The sequence below is a fragment of the Phaenicophaeus curvirostris genome, chromosome 2, assembly GCF_032191515.1.
Source record: "Phaenicophaeus curvirostris isolate KB17595 chromosome 2, BPBGC_Pcur_1.0, whole genome shotgun sequence".
NCBI lineage: Eukaryota > Metazoa > Chordata > Aves > Cuculiformes > Cuculidae > Phaenicophaeus > Phaenicophaeus curvirostris.
The window spans coordinates 91,273,770-91,290,471 of record NC_091393.1 but is presented as its reverse complement, the minus strand read 5'-3'; the positions used below and the strand labels follow the sequence as shown (position 1 = coordinate 91,290,471).

At 38.7% G+C, this 16,702-nt stretch overlaps 1 protein-coding gene across 1 annotated transcript in view; it reads left to right on the top strand.

Moving 5' to 3' along the window:
• The window catches only part of HHAT (hedgehog acyltransferase), a 92,350-nt gene that overhangs the window by 19,045 nt on the left and 56,603 nt on the right, over window positions 1-16,702 (top strand). Inside the window, exon 8 of the mRNA XM_069850897.1 lies at window positions 10,501-10,536. Coding sequence (XP_069706998.1) covers window positions 10,501-10,536 — 36 coding nt within the window. The remainder of the gene's footprint in view (window positions 1-10,500; window positions 10,537-16,702) is intronic.

The window sequence follows — 16,702 nt, the reverse complement described above, 5'->3', positions numbered from 1 at the left end:
TTGAGTTTATCCCACAGATGTTTTGGTGACAAAAGCTTGATGTCCAGATGGAGATACGTGATGAGTAGTGTCCCTCAGGGATCCACGTTGGAACCAGTGCTGTTAAATATCTTCATCAGTGTTACAGACAGTGAGATCAAGTGCATCCTTAGCAAGCCTGTAGATGACACCAAGCTGAGTGGTGCAGTAGTCACAGTGGAAGGACAGGATGTCATCCAGGTTTCCCAGGGAAGTTGCGGATGCCCCATCCCTGGAGGTGTTCAAGGCCAGGTTAGGTGGGGCCTTGGAAGGCCTGTTCTAGACGGAGATGCCCCTGCTCATGGCAGAGGGATTGGAACTGCATGAGGTTTAAAGTCCCAATCCAACCCATTCTATGACTCATTCTATGACATCCAAAACTGGCATCTGGATTGCTGATTCAAAATAATTGTCTGCAATTCAGTCTGGTTTACTCGCCTCTTTAATGCAAAAACATTGTTTGCCTTGTATAAGGAAGGTGGTCTATATGCAAGGTCTGAGTGAATTGCTCCAGATTATGGATTCAAATTTTGCTGTGTGCTCATCAAATTCTTGATTATAACCATGCCATAGAAAATGGATCTACAAATGAAAATTGTAATCTCTTCTGCATATCTTTCTTCTTCATCCTGATACTTTTTGTCTACCTTGACTATTCCTGAAACTTTATCCTCTCTGGAAACAGTTCATTATGTATGCCTATTGGAAAGGACCAGACAGGGTATTTTCCCTTTCTTTCAGATTCTTTTCTGGGAAAAGACAGGTCTAATACTGATGCTATGTGTGAGTATGAGCACAAGGGATCACTGTGACCACATGCAGCAATTTTGGAATGATGAATAGCAAGCAAAATCTTACCATCTCTTGTTTCTGGCTTAAATGCTTTATAGTATTTATGCAATGAGGACTAGAATAGATTTCTAAACAAAGAAAATAGACTTAAATAGTTACCTTTTCCTCATGCATTTTCACCTGTGCTTCTCAGTGTCTCAGCCCAGTTTATCATGTACTTCTTTTCTTTGAAATGCTGATTCTTGTAATAAATTGAGGAATTAACTTATGAAATATATCAAGATGAGTAAGCTGTTGAAAGGCTTTATCATTGTAAAGGAAATTTAAATAGGATCAGAAATGGTGTTTCGAGCAATGTTTGATTTGGGAAGCTTGCATTCTTAAATTCCCAAATAGCTAATGTCTAGCACAAGTTAACACAAACATAATTGTCCAGCTGTAACTTTGCTACAGCCCTGTATATTCAAGGTGACGTCCCTGCCTCTGGGCTCAGAAGAATGTGCCTTTACAAGTTCAGGGCCTTGTACTGTAACAAACGCCCATCGAAGGCTGCTCTTTTGCTGTGGCATTTTTGGATAAGCTGATGGATGGTCTGAATGAGTCCAGAGAAGAGCAACAAAGCTGGTGAGGGGGCTGGAGAGCAGGTCTTATGAGGAGCGGCTGAGAGAGCTGGGGTTGTTTAGCCTGGAGAAGAGGAGCCTGAGGGGAGACCTCATTGCTCTCTATAGCTACCTGAAAGGAGGTTGTAGAGAGGAGGGTGCTGGCCTCTTCTCCAAAGTGACAGGGGACAAGACAAGAGGGAATGGCCTCAAGCTCCGCCAGGGGAGGTTTAGGCTGGACATTAGGAAAAAATTCTTCACAGAAAGGGTCATTGGGCACTGGAACAGGCTGCCCAGGAAGGTGGTTGAGTCCCCTTCCCTGGAGGTGTTTAAGGGATGGGTGGGTGAGGTGCTCAGGGACATGGTTTAGTGGCAGATAGTAATGGTTGGACTCAGTGATCCTGTGGGTCTCTTCCAACCTGGTTATTCTATGATTCTAAATTTGAGATAGATTTTTTTTCTCCCTAAATTTATCCTTCCTATGAGCTGAATTCTCTGAGAGGCTCTGTATCAGGGGGAGTAGTAATAGGATGAAGAGTAACGTTTTAAGCTGAAAACGGCAGATTTAGATTAGATATTAGGAAGACGTGTTTAACTCTGAGGGCGGTGAGGCACTGGCACAGGTTGCCCAGGGAAGCTATGGCTGCCCCATCCCTGGAGGTGTTCAAGGCCAGGTTGGATGGGGCCTTGGGCAGCCTGGTCTAGTGGGACGTGTCCCTGCCTGTTGCAGGGGAATTGGAACTGGATGATCTTTAAAGTCCCTTCCAACCTAAACCATTCTATGATTCTATGTTTCTGGGTTAGTAATAATAGTAAATTGTTGTGCAACCTGTCATTTGAAGGTAATTGCAGAGGCAAAAAGAAAAATGCTAAATGATGGATCATAAGCTCCTTCCCATGGCAGGTATACTCAGGAGTTAGTTATGTTATGAATCCTTGAAAAATTTGCATGGGGAAGGAGAGGCAGGCAATGAAAAGAAACTCTGTGTCTTCTTGGCAGTTTGAATAAGGGATTCAGCGTGAATCACCCAGACCCTGGTAGAAATTTGAATGGAGCGTACAGATTTGTGGCTCAGACCTGCTGCCCACCTTGCTGTGGAAGGCGTTGCAGTGGCAGCAATAGCTTCTTCCAAAGCTCCAGGAGGACCTTCACTGGGGTTCTGTGCCTGGGGGTCAGAGCAGGGACTCTAAGCCAAGACTACTTGTGCTATGAGCAGACAATCTCATTTTAAGTGCTATAAATGACCTAGCAGTCAGCTTCACGAAGATCAGGTATTTTGAGGTAATTTGTATCAATCCTGTAGTTCTGGACAGCTGTGTTTTTGGAAGCTGTCTGCTCCATGCCTCATAGAGGACTTACCCAGCAGCTGGAACTTTGAGACAAGAAAAGGAAGGACAGGTTTATGCGTATTTCCCTTTCCTCTAGAGATGAGGAGTGTCATCTCTAGTATATTTTCAGCCTTTGATATTTTCAGAGAAGAAGTTGTCCAGTGTGTTTTAGACAGTGTATCAGGTAAAACAACATGTCTTTTAATGATTTGTCTTCTCACTGTTTTTAATCTCAAATGTTAATGCTACAGCTTTTCTGTTTAAAAATCAAAAGGCACCTTTCCCCCGCCCTGTATTTTTAGAGAGGATTACTTAAATATGAAAAGAGATTATTTAAAAGGATAGTCGGATTAAATAGAATTACACCTACAGTGTTGAAATGGCCTAGTGATCATGAGTAAGGGGAAATTGTACTGAAATCTTAAGAACAGAAAAAATCAGTATTGCCAAAGTGTGCAGAAGTCCAAACACATCAATGTCCATAATCTACATTTAAGCCTCCGTTTGCTAGCATTGACACCCTGAAGTCGTAAGATCTGGTTTGTGTCTCTTCTGTCTGGACAAATACACTGAATTGGATCTCAGATCAGGAGTAAAAATAGCATGCATAAGAACAGTTCCATCATGGAAAGCTTGTACTTGTGTATGTTTATGGATGATGTGCTTTAAAAAGCTTAAAGAATCTTAGTTTTCATTCTTTGGAAGCTTTTTACATGGTCTTTGAAGATGTTGGATTAGAGTCTCTTTTAGGGCTCTTTTCGTTCTGTTGGCATGCAGAGTATCAGCTAGAGGCAGGATGATCTCTTGAAGAGGAGCACCTTCTTAGAAAGGCCATGGAGTTACATATAACCTTTAAATGTTACACCTGTGCGCCAATATCAAAATACTTAAGCTGCCTGCCCCATTTAATTGCAAAATTAGTGCACATTTTTTATTAGTAGAATAACTTGTTTCTAAGTTGAAAAATAACACTTTGAATTACTTACTGCTTGCATTTTTCTTTAATTGTTGTGATGCTTAAAGCTGAGCATTGATCTGTGTCACTGTTTTTGGCTAGCGTGTCACTGTTTTTGGCTAGCATGTCACCTGAATGTACGAAAGACACTTTAGTTCTGGACTGGTTAGTTATTCTTGCACTGATAGAGAGAAAATGTTTAACTGCTTTTGACATTGGCCAAATTAGTGTGTGCTACAGTTTTTATCTACTGTACAGCTTAATTTACTGGTTATATTAAAGCTTTAGAAGCTTTATATATACAGCTTAAATATCTTCAGTAGAGTAAAATCTAGTATTTGTCTCTTTTGGATGTAAAAAGAGGCAATAACAAAACACTCTAATCCTTCTTGGGTCTAAATTGCATAATTACTGGAAATTTATTTGTGTAGTGACTGCTTTGTTACTGTAATTTAAAATTGCTGGGCTTTTTTAACAAACAAACGAAGCCCGCCTGCTGCTAGTCACCCGTGAAGCCCTGCATGAGCTCTGCATAGATACAAACTGTTATTGCTGCTCACATTTGGCAAACAGCACTGTCTACTCACAGCCACTGTAGAAAATGACTAATGGTTACTAATAAACTTCATTGTTCTGTTTGCAATAAGCATAGTGATCTCATAGTAATTGAACAATCATGCTGCACTGTGCGAGTCTCACTTGAGGAAAACTGAAGGAGAACTCGCCCTATGGGAGTTTGCCACTAATGGGCATTAGGTTTCATCCATTCTACGTGAGCTACCACAGGCTTTTGAAGAATTAGGGAAGGTATAAAATTAAAGTAATATTTCTTCTGAAGGGTTCTAGGAGAAATTATTGGAATACAAATGAGATCTGGTCTTTTTAAGAAAGTGTCTGCTGAACTGTATTGCCAAGACCCAGTGTGAGGGATATGTGAGAAACTAAACTGGTTTCTTGCCTTAAAGCCTCTAAGTAAGCAGACCTCTATGTAATCTTACATTAACACTGGCAATGACAGATGCCTGGTTAAAGTTCTGCTTGTTTCTCAGGCCAGGACGTTAGTGGTGTGGGGGGAACTTGCTGCCTAGAATCATTACAACTTTCCTCAGGCTTTCTGATATACAAGTTGTGTGTTTAAATTGACATGAAACAACAAAAAATATTAGATCATTCATCCAATTTGTAGGCTAGGGGCCAATAGCGGTTTGAAGTCTTTCTTATGTGGTCCACAAAAGAACTTTTTCCTTGTGGCCGCCTTACTGTAGATTATTTTTGCTACTCAGGTCTCCAGCATGAGCTGCTAGCTAATAACTGAAACTCCACAAGTGAAGCTTTGATACTCTTATTGATATTTTCTACTCAGAAGTGAAGGTGTCTGTAACAGAATGTATACCAAAGTGGACTGAAACCTGCATTATACAGGCTGTCTAGTGTCAGTCTGGGTATTTGAAATTGGTGAGGGTTTTCCTGCTGATTTTGACTGGGTCAGGATTTAATTGTAGATTCCCACCATTCTTATAGGTATGGGAAGCTCTAGCTTCTCCCTGTGATGCCATGCAGGAAATGCTTTGCAAGTAAAATGTCCAGGGTTTGCTCTATTCAACCTTAAAGTAGTTACGTATTTACAAAGTACTCTTTTGTAAAGTAAGGTGAATGTTAACATCTTGGATATATTGATGCTGAAAAGCTGTACAGCACTGAGCAGGAGCTCTGGATGGAGGCATCCAGCACAGGCTGAACACAATGGCAGCTTTGGTTATTCTAATAATGGTGGAAACCAAAAGGCAACTTGTTACTGCTGAATCACACCAGGAAGAAACAGAACAGAAATTTGAAATGTTTTATCTAAGCATGAAGTGTTAAAATTTCAGTATGTGCTTAAGCAAGTGTCAGAGAATGTGATAAAGATATCTTCATGTATATACAAGTCCTGCCTGTTAATACTGTAAGAAGAAATTGCTTGTCAAAGTTATGATATAAAAGCATTTGACAGTCTTCATATTTTTTCTTTCAAATACCATTGATTTTCTTTTTTACTCTTAGTTGCATTTTTACACTGATATGAAAGAAAGCTGCTACGACTAGTTTGCTGCATTGCAGATGGCTAGAACTTAAAATCAAAGCTTGCAAACAAATGACAGTCCATCAAAACTTGCACTCTGGGCTTAAGCATAAGATCTTAAGCTTAAGAACTTGATGTTTAAAAGAACATTGAATTCACTTACACTGGAATTTTGTTATTGGATTGAACCTCGATTTGTTTAATTGTATGTTGCATGGTAAGAACTCCTTTGGTTTTGAATAAGAAATCATAGGATTTGTTATTATTTATCTTGAAGAAATGCCAGAACAGCTGTATATATGTATTTTTTCCTAATTCCAATACCTCCTTAGTGGGCAGACTAAGATCTTTGTTTGGGTGTGATTCACCAAGTATCTGGCACTAATTGAAAGGCTGAAGTGAAAAATGAGAGCTGCAGGAACATACTTGTAGGTGGCAAAAGAATGCTCAGAAAGTGTTACAGTGTGACTTTTAAGGCTCAGTGTCTAAAAGTACCTTCCAAGTTTGGGTAGCATAAATCCAAAGAAGTTGTTGGATTGGATTAGGTTTCATTTTTTCTGGATTATCTGCCTCATCATTCACCTTGCCGTCTTCATTTTAAAAAACTAGTACCACCAAGCTGTCTGGGCTTTTTAGTTGAATATTTTCAGTTTGCCTGCTATATTTATACAGTAAAATATCTCATGTGACAATTTAATTGTTGCTTTCCTATTAACTTGTGCATCTGCTTTCTAAATAGTGCATCCTAGCACCACAGCAGTTAATTATTTAGGAGGAAGTATGCTGATGGTCACTGAAGAGGCAAGCTGTGCATGGAAGTGTAGGATTCAGGTGAACTTGCAGAAGACAATATGTCTGAATCTTTGCAACCTACAGACAGCCAGAAATGTCTTAAAAATATGGATGGCTTTCCCAGATCTTTATTTAATGCTGAAGATGATGATGAATCATTTGGCAGCAGGCACTACTTGAAAAATACTTATTGTATTTGGTAGGTATACCCCCTCTAAGGGATTTGCTTTAGCAAAGTTTTATAGTTCATCTTTATAGAACATTAAATAATAGAAATTAGCAAAGTGTATATACAGGTTTTGTATCTGCTTTCCCTGTGGTAATCTTATTCTTCAGATAAGGCTAAGGCTAAAGCCAACTGTATCCTGGGCTGCATCAAAAGACGAGTGGCCAGCAGGTTAAGGGAGGTGATTCTGCCCCTCTATTCCTTTCTTGTGAGAGCTCATCGGGAGTGCTGTGTCCACTTCTGGAATCGTCAACATAAGAATATGGAACTGTTGGAACGGGTCAAGAGGAGGGCTATGAAGATGATCAGAGGGCTGGAACACCTTCCATACAAGGACAGGCAGAGAGAGTTGGGTTTGTTCAGCCTGGAGAAGAGAAGGCTCTGGGGAGGGACTGTTCACCAAGGCTTGTAGTGATAGGATGAGGGAGAACAGGTATAAACTGGAGAGGGGCAGATTTAGGCGTGGTATAAGGAAGAATTTCTTCACCATGAGTGGGGAGGCACTGGCACAGGTTGTCCAGGGAAGTTGTGGATGCCGCATCCATGGAGGTATTCAAGGCTGTGTTGAATGGGGTGTTGGGCAGCCTGATCTGGTGAGACATGTCCCTGCCCATGGCTGGGTGTTTGGAACTGAGTGATCTTTAAGGTCCCTTCCAACCCAAACTGTGATTCTGTGTTTCAGACTTATGTTGCACACTGGGCGTTCGTGCTGTAAGACATTGCTTAAGAAAGAGAGGTGGTGAAGCAACTTAAGAGCGTTGTGTCAGTGAAAGCAGCTGTTGCCTAATGACCTCTCAGTCTCTGGTGCAAAATGTTGTTGTTTTGGAGAGGCTCTTAGTCAGTAGCTCACTGGAAAAATGCCATTTTTATTTGCAAAGATGGCTAATGGAAGTGCTGGTCTTGCAAACACTGTTCTATGGTTAAATAGAATGGGCCTTTCTGAGGATACATGATTGAATTACACTTTCTAATGTCATGTTAGGCGCATTTGTAAAAGGAAGGGCCATAAACCTTTGTTGAAATATCACAGCAACTACAGTTCTTCTTCTGAGAGATGGTGAATACCTGCAGAGTACAGAGTACTGATGCTGTAGTAAATAACCCATTTGTTGGATTTCACCACTGTAAATGGCAACTAGCCTCACTAATTTGAAGAGACTTAAGTGCAGTTATTATACTGTTTGCTACAGTGAAATGTGGGATAGCACTACTGCTCGAACTCCTTTCCTGCTTGTAGAAATTACGCCATTCCTTTCTGCATTCAAGTGTCTGTTTTCCAACAGGAATATGACTGTTTTTTAAGGTGCCTGGGATATTTGTATAAAATACAGCCCCTGGGCACACAGTATCACATTTACCTGTTTCCATCTATGTTGCTGACTTTGAATTCTTGGCAAATGGCAAACTTTCCACCTACATCCATCCCCCTGAAGGTAGAGCCCAAAGTTAAAATCATGCCACTATCCCTCTGTATGCTGCTAGTGCAATTTTAGCTGTTGCAAAAATGGTTTATTATTCCTTGACAGAACTGGCACAGACACACAAATGTTCTCAGTTCTTAAATAAAAATACTGACATTTTTGAGAACACAGGTGATTCTGGTACAGGATCTCCAGAATTATGAAGTGTTTCTCTGTGAGTGATGGATTTTTTTTGTCTGTTGAAAAATGTGCAGAATATTCCTCATACTAGCCATAGCAACTCTCCTTATGTATATATAGCTTTCCCTATTGTATTTCTTTTCTATATATACACAGTTATTTTGAGTTCACTAGGAGTGTTGGATGTATGGTAGTCTTGATATCTGACCTGCTGTTCTCTTAGTACAGAAAAGATTGTGCTTTCTCTGTGAATTTCCCCACATAATACTTTATATCCTGTAACATGATTATGAAATGGAGATTAAACATTTACCCTTTATTTTCTGCTGACTTGACAAGGTTTTTCCCTGTTCAAGGACTGCTATTACTATTTTGATAAACTAGATTTTGCCCGTTATTTATAAAATAATAATGTATTGCTGTTGACATTTTAGCAGTTTGGAGAATTTAAATGGCAAATAATTTTTTCATTCTTATTGCTGTTGATATAATTTCCTTTGTTTTAATTAAAATCTACAATAACCTTTCAGAAAATTGTGCTCATTATAGGATTTTAAAAATACTTGTGAAACTTCTAGGTAACTGAGGCACCTTAGCTTGCAAGGGCTACCGGATAAAGGCTGTATTTTGCTGAGAAGCTCAGGATTGAATAAGCTGTATGAACTTGATTATAAATTATGTTGCAATATCAAGTAAGTATGTGTGCGCTTTGTAGGTAGTAGATAATCATGTCGATGTGCATGTGGCAGGTATAATTGAGTTAATTGAGGTTGGGTGGGGCACCGTGTCGTGCCTGATAGGTAGATTACTTTGAAATCTTAATTAAAAATGAAATGTGAGTACTTGTTTTCTTTTTTTTTTTTTTGCATTTAATATAGTTGCTTATTCCACTCCCAAGTTACACTCTGAACACTGCTATACAAACTCTTTACCCCTTGTTAACTTTTCCATCTCATGATGAAGAGCTTAATTGTGTCTACCAGCTCTGTTTCTATTACTACTTCATTGTGTTTTCACTAATTTTCACTTCACTTTTAGACTTAAATGCAGTATGTATTTAAATACAAACAAGCAGAATGGTTGGAAGTATCTCTGGTAGTGTTTTATCAAAACCAGCTTCTGATAATCCTGGCTAATTAATATTTTTGCCTTGCACAGTGTCTCTGTTCATTATCCTAGGTTTTTAAAAGTGTATGTACCCAGTATCCATAGCCTTAAGTAATGCAGCTTTTACTCCCATTTACAAGTTGAGATTGTCCAGCCTAGTTGGTTTTGCTTTTGGATGCTATCCTGAGGTGTCTTTAAGATCTAGATGCACAGACTGATGCTAATATATGTAATTCTGTTAGTCATAGCATCACATCTTTAAACAACTGCTTACTGTTGTGAATTCAGGGTCTTAGGTAGTCATTTGAAACATCGGCTTGATTCTCCTGAGCTGGCTGAGGGATGGATGAAACGGAAAAGGGAAAGAAACACTGACGCTAATATCCAGTGGATGTTTAGTGCTGAAGTTTTCAGGCATGGTTCTTGTAATTTAATATGATCTAACTTGTTCTTACTGTCAGAAGTCCTTGAAGTTATTTTCCTCACCAACACTCTGCAAGGTCCACTTCTCAGTAGATTCTGTGTATTTGAAGGGAAACATAAGGGGGTTCCTTGATTATTCTGTATCATGGAGAGAATTCATGGCAATCTCTTGCATTTTAGTTCGGAACAGGGCAGAAAAGGGGGAAGAAAGGATTCCACAGTATTTTTTTTAATAGAGGATCTACCCACATATATGACAGAAAACATGCAGACTTACTGGTAATCAGGATGCTTAAAAAATTATTTGCAGTAACAGAATATGAACTCTAAGTATTGCTGCTCTATTGAAGAAATACTCAAACAAGGAATTTGTGAGCTTTTTAACATGAATCTAAATCTTGCCATATGATGATGATCTTAAATTTCATGTCATTACAGAAAGGAAATTGCATATAACACTATTGCTTCCATTTTATCAATTCCAGTAACTTTAATCTTTGGTGTAACTGATTGTTTCAAAATACAATGTTTGTAGGGTACTCATCAAAGTTATATTTTGTAACATAATTAATATATGGTGAATCTTTTTGTTACAGAAGTTTTGATGTTGGGCTACATCGCTTTCTGGTCAGGTAAGCTAATGTTTTTTTATTGCAATTCCATAGTAGAAGGGGTTTCTATTATAGTAGAGATAGCCATGTAAAATCAATACTAGTGCGTATTTTCTATGGCAAGATCCCATTTTGTCTTCCATTTATATATTAGTTTGAAAAACTTTTAACTATTTAGCTTGGATATCAATCCAATGCAGGCTCCAAAGAACCTCATCAAGCATCATTCAGGAAAATTTTGACTCAGGAAATTTCAGTGACAGTGTTGTACTCATTCCTGAGGAAATCTGTTTTTCTTCTACTGAAGACTGTTCAAAAGCTTTTTCCACAGAAACTCAAGTGCCTTTGTACCCTCTAATAAGAGCCTGAATTTTATAGAAAATTGTGACTGTGGAGGAAAGTTTTATTTTTTCAATAGAAAACTTGATTGATTCGATTTACGAGATGAATTCTGTTCTCAACATGAATAAGAAAGTGGACTGATTTTTGTGTGGTTTGCTGATATTTGGAGGAACTGGTGATTAAAGCAGGACACTTAACAAGAAAAGGGAAGTTAATGCATTTGAGTGCTACACTGAAGAACTGTTTTTGCTGTTTGGACTTCTTCTATATAAGCTAAATCACACATGTTCACTAAGGATGCATTTGCATTCATTTTTAATAACAAAACCTATTGCTATCTACTAATCTTTACAAAGAAGTGCAATGCATACCATGAAAGATTGTTTGCCACGGTCTTCAGTCCCTTAGGAAATGAATCCTATCAGTTATTTCATCTCACTAAAATATTGCAATATCTATCTGTGAAGAAATTTACCTTGGAAGAATGAACCCAGTATGTGAGCCAGAGGATGCTGTTTGCGTCCCACCATAAAGATCAGCTGACCTTAGGCTTCTTTTGATTTGGCCTTGCTACTGAACTCATTATTTTAGGCTGTTTTGTCGTATTTCCTGGGTAAAGACTCTGTTAAGACTTCACTCTCACAAGTCCTTGAGGCCTTAATGCAGAGATTTTCAGCACCGATTCACAGACTGCCAGAGCTCTAACAGATTGATTGCTCCTGATTATTTTTCACTCCTCTGGTTACTCACTTGAAGCATGTTATTTTGTAATGTTTTCTGAACCCTGCTAATAGCTCTTGACTGTAGCTTGTACAAGAAGCACAAAGCTCCAGACAGAATGATAAATGCCTAGGAGCATTTCTCTGCCTTAAGCTCAGGATCACTTTTAAGTGTTCTTTTCACTTTGTCCTGTAAAGACTTGGCTTCTCCTCTAGATTACCAGTACCATGGCAAAATGCAGGAAAAGAAAATAATTCTGTGTTCAAGGTCGGGGTGCCAATTGGACAGTAATACAAAGGGTATATCTTAAAGGGAAGGATACTAGGTAGTATCATATTGAACACCATGCTTTTGTGGTTTAAAATAAATACAAAAAAACCCCATGAAAGATCTGAGATCACACAAAGCCTATGTCACAGGGAAAATCAGGTTTGTTTTAAGGTTGCACAGGAAAACTCGCATCCTGACATAACCTTTGAGCAGTTGGCTTTGTAACATTAGGGTTATTTTACGTATATCTATGTATGTAGCAGGATGGCTTTTAACATAAAACAGTCTTCACTAAAGCCACAGTGTCAATATTGCTGAAGATATATGCATTTCATTGTGTAGATATAGTTTTTAGACTAAATGTATTTAAGTTCTGGCATCAGTTCTACAAAATTAGCTACGTCTTGTCTATATTTTCACCAGAAGAATGATTTTTAAAATTTTTTCTTTAAAGGAATCATGTAAGAAATGGAAATAATCATATAAGAAATGGTTTAAAAATGTGCTACTGTTGTAAAGGGAATACAGTGCACAAGGTGGTCTCCTGGGAATGCGAGCAACTACTTAACCAAGAACAGAGTATGACAATCATTGATGTACTAAGTTTGAACCCCTGATTATATTTCTGCCACAAAATATGCTTGTACTAGCTTCATATGAAGAAAGTAATAGGATAATTTTCTCTTACACTGCATTTGTTTACATCCTGTGGAAATGCAGCATTTGAGTTTTATGCTCATGCAGTCCCTGGACTGCAAATAGCCATTTGAATGAGTTTTTGAATGACAATTTGAATGAGTTAAATGTTGTCTTTGACGAGCGTGTTGCTTTTTCAAAGCCCACTATGGGTTCTGTGCAGTATGGTGTTCTTAGGTAGCTTTAATACTTCATTCTCTGTCACTTAGCCCTCTTAACAACTTGGGGAGCCATGAGGTATTTTCTATGTAACTGTACTGCTAAGAATGAAATAGTGTTCACTTCTTTTACAGCAGTATGAGTTTTTCTTGGGTTTCAGTTACTAAAAAAAAAAAAAATTCCTTTGTTTAGTGGATGACTTTTGCACTAGGAAACAGAGGACTTAGTATTACATCTCTGCTGTTGGTCTGCCATGTGACCTTTGGAAAGTTACCACCGTTGTTGGTTTTGCCTATTTAGGCAGTCTCTGCTCCTGAGAACCTGCAGATCATATTCTGTGTTCATATAATATTGTTACGGTTTAGCCCTGGCCTGGCTCGGTCGGCAGCTAAATGTGAGTAGTTGTGATCCTAGTTCCTCTCCACCTTCCCTTTCCTCCACCCTGGGAAACAGGAGGGGGAAAGGAGAGAAAGATTTGTGGATTGGAAACTAAAACAGCTTTAATAAAACAATAATAATAATAAGGAACATACTATTAATAAGAAAATAATAAAATATATACAAATACATGAAATTGACCCTCCCTCAGCAGCAGGAGGGAGCTGGACTCAGGAACTAGATTCAGGAGCACACGGATCCAGGATCAGATGCAAAAAGACAGATGAGGTCCATATTGGCTGCCAGCCATAAGAGAGCTTGATCCTTGTGACCCCTCACTTTTATACAGAGTATGACATATATGGGAGGGAATTTTGCGTTGGTCAGTTTTGGGTCACCTGTTCTGTTCTGTCCACTCCTCCCTGCAGGTGCTACCCTTCTTCATACATTTCACTTACAGCATTCTGCCAACTTGAGGATGGCCTTGGCTTCTAAAGGAATAAGTATAAGCAATGGCGTTTCTGCATACCAGTGCCCCCTGTTATCACTTCTATAGAGGAAAACTGTCTGAGAAACAAGTAGTGAACTTTCAGAATATGAAGTTATTTAGATGAGGCTTAGCTGAAAATTTGGAAAACTGATTCTGCTTTAGCTCCAAACAGAACAAGTATCTGTCATAGAAGATACTCTTCACAGTTTTGGTTTCTATGTGTGAAATACAAACAGTAGGGGAAAAGAAAGCAAACCCAAACAAACCAGAATTTCAGGAAGCGTTGAAAATGTATGAATTAAGATTTGAAATGTTCAAGAGATACTGTATTGTTTTAAACATAAGGATGCCACCCTGCAGAGGTGCAGGGAGCCAAGTGACAATTTCAAACATAAAATGAGGCCAACAAAAGTAAAAACAGTCTTTGCTAAAAGGACAGTCTGTACCTAATTACTTATTAAAATGCCATTTGAAGGGGCTTAGGACTGTGCGTGGCCTGGCACGCATAATGGCTTGTCTGGGATATACAATGGCTTGCCCAAGTGAAGCATGACACTAAGTATGGCAGAGAATTACAGCCATACATTTTTTCTCTGTTCTTAGCAAAAACTAAATTTAGAGTAATTTCTGTCCATCTAGCTTTGGCTTGAACTATGCTTCTAATATGTTTTTTAGGATAGCTCATTAATGTTTAAAACCCCGATATTTAAAATGTATTTCTTATTGAAAAGTGTCTGTTATATTGAGAAATTTAACATGTTGTTTCCTAGCTTGGGCAGAACTGGACTGTGGGACTAGATTTCTAATCTCTTTACTTGCATGTGGTGGCATTGTGGAACTCTACTGCTTGTAAAGTTAAAGCAAAATTGAGTATGTCAGGGTCTGGACCTTGAACATTTTAGTGTTTGATGCAGGAATTCTGGAAATTCGTGGGGTAAAACTGGGTTTTGATAATATCCATGAAAAATGTACTATCATACTTAGAATTTGCCCACTGTTTTCACACTTATATGAAAGAAAGTGTTACTTCTTTTAAGATCAGCAAAATTATTAATCAATGTTATTTAAATCACACAAGTACTATACAAACATAGTATTTTTTTTTCTTCATCATCACTACAAGGAATATGATGTTGTTTTCTAAATTCTGCGAGTGGAGCAATGGGTGTATTTTCAGAGTTCAAAATGCATAAAAATAGCCTTTGGGGTCGCAGCTGATAGGGGAAAGAGCAAGAGAGAAGCTGTTTGGTGCTGTTTGCTCACTGAAGCTGTATTAACCAGGCACTTCATCCAGTGCTTGAGGACAGGGCATTGGATGAAATAGAATTGTGAACATATGAGAATATTTACTGTCCTGATGCCAACACTACTTCCTTTAGGGAAGCGCTGATCAGGGCAGCAGAGAAGAATGACAGTTCCTGGAGGTATAATCCTTTTGAAAAATCTCCATGCTTTCAGCACTGCTGAAAAAGTGTGAATCATACTTATTCCAGACAGATCTGGCTTTGAAAAGAGCTGCAGGGCCATTGCACCCCCGGTGTTTCCCAAAGGTGTCCATATGTTAGCAGCACTTGCAGCTCACCCCATGGTTTGAAATGACTCTAGCTTTTTTAGATTTTTATGTTATTTAGTTTTAGCTTATTGCTTGTTGCAAAGGTTCTCCAAATACAAAACTTGAGAACCATCTAAATTGGGTTTTCTCAGGTGAAAGACGGCATAGTTTAGCTTTGAGATAGAAATTTAGTATGTCTTGCCACGTCTACTGAATTTAGTTAGTAACAGGGCACCTCCATGTAAAAGCAGAATGATCCCATGGTGAAAGAGGGATTAGGGTTCTAAATAAGGTACACACATGAAAGAAGATAAGAAAAAGTGTGTTCATCAGCTGGCTTAACTCCTATTCTTACACTCTGTGGATTATTTCCATGCTACCCAAAAGGAAAAGAGAATAATGATGTCAATGAACTATCTGAAAACTGATTTGTTAAGTGGGTTTTTTTTTTTTTAAGTCAGATTTTTTTCCTTGTTCCACTGAGGTCAGTTCTTGTGTGGTCAAGCTCTTTCTAAAGTGCTGACACTTGCTCCCATAATACATCCCAACTCTTCACTTCAGATGGTGAGAAGTCACCATCTAAGTGTAACCCCTGTTGGAAGTATAGAACAATTTAAATGTTCAACAATATTCAAGCCATCTCAAGCTGAAGAGATACATGCCCCTGCTTAAAAAAACCAAACAGTTCTTGCTATCACTGTTTTTTAAAAAACAAAACAACAAAAAAAACTAACCAAAAAATACCCAAAACAACAATAAAACCCCAAACACCTGAGCCTTCCCCTTTTCTCTAACACATCCAGGTCTTAGAAAGTCAATGTATTCATTTTGTATTACATCCCTCCACTGACTCCACTGCTAGGTAAGATCAGAAGTGGTTTTGGGCTCCAACAGCAAGATATAGATTCCCTGCTTGGGTGCCACATGGGATGCAGCATAAAGCATGGCTCTCATTTAGGAAGTGAAATACCAATGCTAATGCTATACAGTTTCTGTTGCTGCTTTGAATGTGGCTGCCTATAAAATACTATTGATGTTCTTTTATACTGTAGCTGGCTTAGGCAGCATAGTATTAAGGAGATTCTGCTTCTCTTGCAACAGTATTGATAGAGGTATTTGCATAGCTACCTCTGTCTTTGAAATACCTAGATACAAAGTCCTGCAAGGATGTGTCCTTTGTTATCTGCTCTGTCAATAAGTTTGGCTTTTTGCTTAACTCTTTGTTCTGGTCATCTAGTCATCCTAACTGCTTGCACAAGAATACATGCCCAAACTGTCTTCTGGAGCAAAAAAAATCATCTTCTTGAGAACAAAAATCTGAGTGTGATTCTGGAGATTGTTCATGCCACAGAACCTTTCCAGTAGGTGGTGTGGATACAGGTACACTAACTTTGTCTTTCTGCACCCATTCCCTAGTATCTTCCATTTACTTTTCAGGTCATGCTTTTAGTCAGTGATAACATTAGTTTTCTGGTGTGAAAAAAGGCCACAGTGCTGCCCTCACCTTCCTTCAGGTACCTTAAGAAAATCATAATGCACTAAGGTACAATTTCTGCATTCTGTGGATTTGGTCAATCTAT